This window comes from Arachis duranensis, chromosome 4 (genome assembly GCF_000817695.3).
Source record: "Arachis duranensis cultivar V14167 chromosome 4, aradu.V14167.gnm2.J7QH, whole genome shotgun sequence".
Classification (NCBI taxonomy): domain Eukaryota; kingdom Viridiplantae; phylum Streptophyta; class Magnoliopsida; order Fabales; family Fabaceae; genus Arachis; species Arachis duranensis.
Genome location: NC_029775.3, coordinates 44,403,272 through 44,409,709, shown reverse-complemented (window position 1 = coordinate 44,409,709; position 6,438 = coordinate 44,403,272). Strand labels below are relative to the sequence as shown.

Sequence of the window (6,438 nt, the reverse complement as noted above, 5' to 3'; positions counted from 1 at the left end):
TACTAATATTAAAATAGAAATTAATTTTAACTATTTTTAATATTCTTTAACCTTATAAATTATTAAAAATATTTGTTAATAAATAATGTATATTATTTCTAAATTTATTTGAAGAATACATGTTAAGAATAAGACTAGACACGCTAATACGTGACGGTATTTAGGTGTATTTAACTGTGTTTGAAAAAAAAATATTTTTAATTAAAACACAATTAGATACAAAAAAACTTGTGTATCAAATAAATATTGTTCAGTTGCTCAGGTGAATGGCGGTTCGGGTGGAGTCGAGGTTGGAGCAACTGGGTGTGATGGGGGATCTAGCTTAGGGTGCAAACTTCGAGAAAGACAAACTTTCGTCTGAATCTTCCGTTGGTTAGCGGGTGAGGCCACCTACAAGGACACTTCGATGCTAAAGTTAGCGTTCATACGAAAAGGCAGCCAATTAAGGTAGAATGGTGACATACCTCTCCTGGTTAGGCTGGTTGTTTGAGACTGAAAACTCGAATTTGATTGACTGCTCATAGGTCATACCTTCCGAGCTTTCCAAAATGATCCCGGCTCCCCCCGAATGCTTGGTTGGAGGCTCCATCAATATGGAGCTTCCACCATATGCCCGGATTTCTAGAGGAATCCCCAATCACCTCTACCAAGAAATCTTTCATTACTTGAACATTGATTGCATGTCAAGGCTTGTATTGGATGTCATACTGAGATAACTCTATCGCCCAAGTCATCACACGACCCGCTAGGTCAAATTTTTTCAAGATCTGTCAAATGGCTTGGTCAGTCCTCAGTGTGATCGGGTGCCCTTGAAAATATTGTCTTAACCTCCGGGAGGAGATTAATAGAGCATAGGCTATTTTTTCCAACTTAGTGTACATCAGCTCCGCCCCTTGGAGCACCTTGCTAATGAAGTATACTGGTTGTTAGAGTTCGTCTTCTTTCCGAATCAAAATGGCCACCATGGCCTCCTCCGTCACGGTTAAATAAAGGAATAGAGTCTCTCCTTCTTTCGGCTTCTCGAGTATTGGTGGTTCCAATAGGATCCTCTGAAGTGGTTGAAGGCTTCCTCGCAAGCCGGGGTCCATTTAAAGGCTATTCCCTTTTTCATTAAATTGAAAAAAGGGAGGGCCTTTGCTGCTGAGACCCTGAGGAAACGAGACAAACCCTAGGTTGTCATCCGAATGATGGCTTTGTACGTCTTTGACACACCCTGGGTTGTCATCCGAATGATTGCTTCGCATTTGTCTGGGTTGGCTTCAACCTCTCTTTGCGTGATCATAAAGTCCAAAAACTTTCCTGCCTCCATTGCAAACACGCATTTTAGAGGGTTCAGCCTCATATTGTGCTTCCGAAGCAACCCGAAGACAACTTCTAAGTCAGCAACCAGGTTGCTTGGTTCGGCTGTCTTTACCAATATATCATTGACGTAGACCACCACTGACTTGCCGATGAGCTCCTTGAGACTTTGCTCATTAACCTTTAATATGTGACTCCCGCATTCTTTAGTCCAAACTGAATGACCTTGTAGCAGTAGGTCCCTGTTGGTGTTATGAATGCCATTTTTTCCTCGTTAGGGAGGTGTATCAAGATCTTATTGTACCATGAATACGCGTCAATGAAGTTCAGAAACCGGTACCCTGCAACCGCATCTACTAGGGCATCGATGTTAGTAAGCGGAAACGAATCTTTTGGGCATGCCTTGTTAAGATCCGAATAATCGACGCACATTCTCCTTTCCCATTGGCTTTCTTGACAAGGACTGCGTTCGAGAGCCATGTTAAGTACTTTAACTCTCTTATGAAATAGGCTTCTAACAAGTTGGCCGTTTGCCTAACCACTTCGTTAGCCCTTTCTAGTGACATCTTGCTTCATCGTTGTGTTACTGGTTTGGGGTCTAATTTCATAGCCAGACGACGTGACATGAAATCGAGGTCCACCCCTGGCATGTCAGCCGGGGTCCAGGTGAATAAATCACTATTTGTTCAGATAGCCTCGATGCGAGGTTTTTTTAACTCTTGGGGGAGGTTCCAGTTTACAAAGGTAAACTTATACACCGCGTCTTCCACCCAGAACTTCTCCAGGTCGCCCTGAGACTCTAGCCTCAGTTTGTCGTCAACCCTTGCATCCAACTCCTCTAGGAACACCCCAACTGCTTCCTTTAACTTCTTCCTTAATTAGAGACTGGCATTGTCACACGTGACTGCCGTTTTTAAGTATCTTCTAATAGATGCTACAACTCCTCTGTTTGTTACGAACTTCATTGTGAGAAGTTTCGTGCAAATAACAGCTGACAGCTCGTTGATAGTCCTCCTCTCTAAGATCACATTGTATGCTGTGGAGTCCCTTAGGACCACGAACTCTGCCATCGCTGGTTTCTTATTCTCCCCGAATCCAACACAGATCGGAAGCGTGACCAGTCCATCGGAGATCTCCTTCTTTGAGCCTTAGGGCATCGAACACATTCCTAAGAATGATATTCGAGTCCGCTCCGGTGTCCACCAAAATTTGATTGACGAGTCCCATCCCGATTCTCGTCGTAATCACCATTGGCCGGTCCTAGGAGAGGTTGTTGCACCAGTGATCTTTCAAGCTGAAAGAAATTTTGGGGAGCACTCCGGATTGAGTGTTAGGGCTTCCCGATGTCACTGCCAGAACCTTTCCATCCCTTTTTTATGATGATTTTGACTTGGGTGGTGCATCCCTTCCGACTACAATATTGATGACCACAGTTGGAGCATTTTCCGCATTATCGGGAGCCCGCTGCCTTGGCTTCACAGCTCGGCTGCGGTCCTCCTCAGACTGTTCACGTTCTCTTCTTCTTGGTTCTATAAATTGTGAGAACTCAGTCAATTTACCTTTTTGAATGGCCTGCTCCAAAGCATCCTTCAAATTGAAATATTCTTAGGTCTTGTGTCCAAAAATCTTGTGGTAGTTACAATACAAACTTTTGTTTCCACCCGTTCTATCCTTGAGCTGCCGAGATTTGGACAGTATGTCTTTGTCCGCAATTTGCTAATAGATTTCCACAATAGGTTCTATGAGAGGAGTATAGTTAGTAAACTTGCTTACTCGGGGAAACAGTTTAAGTGGCTTCCCGAACGTTCTCTCCTTTGGCACCTGCTTTGGATTTTTCATGTAACCGGCTTGACGAGCTGGCAGGTTGGGTGGCTGCCGCTTATTGGCAGCCACAACTTGACTAACTTCTTCATCGTTGATATACTCCCTCACATTTTGGATTTCTTGCGCAGTCCAAACTGGCTTGATAGTGAGATGTTTCCTGAGGTCCTCATTCAACAGGCCATTTGTTAAGCATAGACTCGCCACCAAGTCCGTCGAGCCATAATTCTCTAGGAATTCATCTTGAAACGATCGAGGAACTTCCTCGTCGGCTCGACAGCACACTACGTCACACTTAACTAGTTAATTGGGTGCATGGCCTTGGATATCCATGTGGTGAATTGCGCTAAGAACCTCTGAGAGATATCCGCGAAGGCCGTAATAGACTTGTGGGAAAGGTTTATGGAAAAGCATGGCACCTGACAGCATCACCACCCTCCAGGTTTATTATGGCCTCAAAGGCTGTCAAATATTCCTGGGAGTCTTTTGTTCTATCATATCTCATGTCCGTAGCCTTGTCAAAATTTTTTGGTAGCCGGACCTTGAGAATAAAGGGATGAAAAGAGGTTGCGCCTATAATAATGGGATCCCGCTGCTTCTTCTCTTTATCTCTTCTTGTCTCCCCATGGCCTTCCGATCTGCCATGGGTGTAGGTGTGAGACCAGCCATCGGTTCGTCTGTGCTCGTTGACCCTCCTGGGCTCCTATGGTCCTCTGGTCCCTTAGTCGGTGACCGGGTACAAGACAGGTTTGGGCGGGAGCCTTTGCTGTGTTCGGGATAGTAACGGTCACTCGCGGCCAGATCCCTCTCCAAGTTTTGCGCTCAATACCGAAGTTCTTGCATAATCTTCGAGTTGTCATCACCTATGCCACCAAACTGGCATCTCTCGGGAGATCGAGAGGGCGTCATCCTGACGGGACAGCGGTCTCGAAAATACTTGAGAAGATGTTGCGGAGCTTACCCTGCTTCTCAAGCAGGCTCCCCCTTCTTCACGTATCTCCTCTCTACGAGGGAAAAGCTCCATGTTGACGCCAGCTCTCCACAGACAGCGCCAATGTTCAGTTACTCGGGTGAATGGCGGTTCGGGTGGAGTCGAGGTTGGAGCAACTGGGTGTGATGGGGGATCTAGCTTAGGGTGCAAACTTCGAGAAAGACAAACTTTCGTCTGAATCTTCCGTTGGTTAGCGGGTGAGGCCACCTACAAGGACACTTCGATGCTAAAGTTAGCGTTCATACGAAAAGGCAGCCAATTAAGGTAGAATGGTGACATACCTCTGAAACCCGGTGGGTCCTTTCACTTGGGTCCATATGCTTGGAAGCTTCTGTTAGCTGTCCAAGTCTTCTCAGCAAGGTGTGAGGCGACGCGCAGGTCACCTCTCGATCCGGGTTGAGTAACCTGATGGGTCGGTGGTCCATAGCTGGACCTGAGTCTCTGGTTGGACTAGACCGAAACAAATATCTATAAGTGTTATATCCAAAATGTGTCCCACATACGAACGCGTGAAGGCAACTAATAATTATCCGTATTTTATATCTTTTTAATAAATATTCAAATGAGGTAATAACATTGTATGATTTGGGATGTGTACCTCTTGAGGCGTCTATATTCCTTGTCTACAGGGTTTCTTCCACGGCGGCGTTTCCCAGCAACGGCAGCTTGAAGCTGAGAGTCTATTGCGTTGCTTTGATCAACGTTACCACTATTTGTATTTGTCGCTGAAGAATGCACACTCAGCATGGTTTCCACATCAGGAACTGTGAACAGATCTTCGTCGCTATCTTCTGGCGGATAAGCAATGAAGAAGCTAATGTATTCAGATATGAATTCTAGAGAATTATGTGATTATACTTTATCAACATGCCATAGCAAAAAGTTATATTCTTTTCCCTATTGTGTTATATTATTATTGTTAGAAGGTATACTTAATTTCAATTAACATGTCTTTTATTTTTAACCAAGGCCAATAAGAAGACTAATTCGACTCGAATACAAGATCCTAATTAAACTTAATAGAGATGTGTAAAAAAGAGTTTATCAATAAATATTTACTCATGTACAGGTTGGTTTAAAAATAATTGAAACTAAGCTAGGAAGTAATACATTGTTAGGTAGTTCAGGGCGGATGCGTTTACATTATGATTACTTCGTCACATCTTTGATTGGAGTAATCTCTCATAATGTTTCAACAGAAAAACTGTGACCAAAACGAAAATTTTCAAATAAAACAACATAGCACACATGTAAATTCACAATGTTTTCACCCAAATTAGTCAAATTTTAATAATAATAATAATAATAATAATAATAATAATAATAAACAAAACACATACATGTATAATATAACTATATATAATAAAAAATAGTATATATATACCAGAAATTAACCACTAATAAATTAACTATCATGTATTTATATATAAATTTATGTATAATTTTATTTTTTAATGTATATTTTATATTTAAATATATGTTTTATACTAGTAGTTAATTTTAGTATTTAATTTTGATATATACCTAATATGATTGATATATAACCTAACTTACCAAGTTTGCTTCTCTTTTGTGGAGGTATAGGATTAACAGAGTTTCTGATGTTATTGTTGTTGGTAACCCTATTCCAAGAAGAAGAAGAAGTTGGTGCTGCTGCTATTCCTCCTTCATTGTTCATCAGTTGCTGTTGAAGAGTGCTGTTATTTGGACTATTATTGCCTACTGTTGTGGCTCTTGGAAGAGACATGTCTATTAGTGTTTCTGAAAGAGCATTAGCAACGAATGAACCGAAGAAAAGAAAAAGAAGGGGAAAACTGAAAAGTGTATGTAAGCGTGTTTTCTAATGTCGGAATCTCATCATATATCCAAAAACCAAAACCATTGCGAATGAAGGAATCGATGGGGCCTAAGAGTTTGGTTCACAAATGAACACGTTGATGCGCACGTAGCCAACACTTTGCTACTCGCTCTTTTTCGCGTCTACATACATACATGATATATCAAACAGTCAAACACTATTGATCACTCTCCATATATAGCAAACTTTGCTTTTAATCTATAACATTTTTTTTTTGAAAAAAAAAATACAATTCTTTAACTGAAAATAACTTAGCATTAAGAAAAGTTAGATTATTTTTTTCAAAAATACGGATTATTACATTATATATTTATAAAAAAATATATAATATTTATTATAAATTTATTTTTATTTTATATTTTTGAAAAATAATATTTGTTATATATTTATAACAATAATTTTTTACTATTTTATAAATTTAGTATTTATAAAAAAAATTGTTTAAATTTATATAATTATTTATAATTAT

General features: G+C 40.6%; 1 protein-coding gene across 6 annotated transcripts in view; it reads right to left on the bottom strand.

The window, feature by feature from the left end:
- The window catches only part of LOC107484362 (transcription factor HY5-like), a 31,031-nt gene extending 24,964 nt beyond the window's left edge, over positions 1 to 6,067 (bottom strand). Inside the window, exons 1-4 of one of the 6 annotated variants that reach the window (XM_052259825.1) lie at positions 5,666 to 6,066; positions 4,710 to 4,902; positions 4,393 to 4,561; positions 167 to 390 (exon numbers count right to left, since the gene is read on the bottom strand). In XM_052259825.1, coding sequence (XP_052115785.1) covers positions 259 to 390; positions 4,393 to 4,561; positions 4,710 to 4,902; positions 5,666 to 5,858 — 687 coding nt within the window. In that variant the 5' untranslated portion in view covers positions 5,859 to 6,066 and the 3' untranslated portion in view covers positions 167 to 258. Of the gene's footprint in view, positions 1 to 166; positions 391 to 474; positions 4,319 to 4,392; positions 4,562 to 4,709; positions 4,903 to 5,665 lie in introns of those variants that run through there. The other 5 variants (XM_052259823.1, XM_052259824.1, XM_021140462.2 and 2 more) reach the window with 5 other exon arrangements.
- Between the last annotated feature and the right edge of the window lie 371 nt (positions 6,068 to 6,438).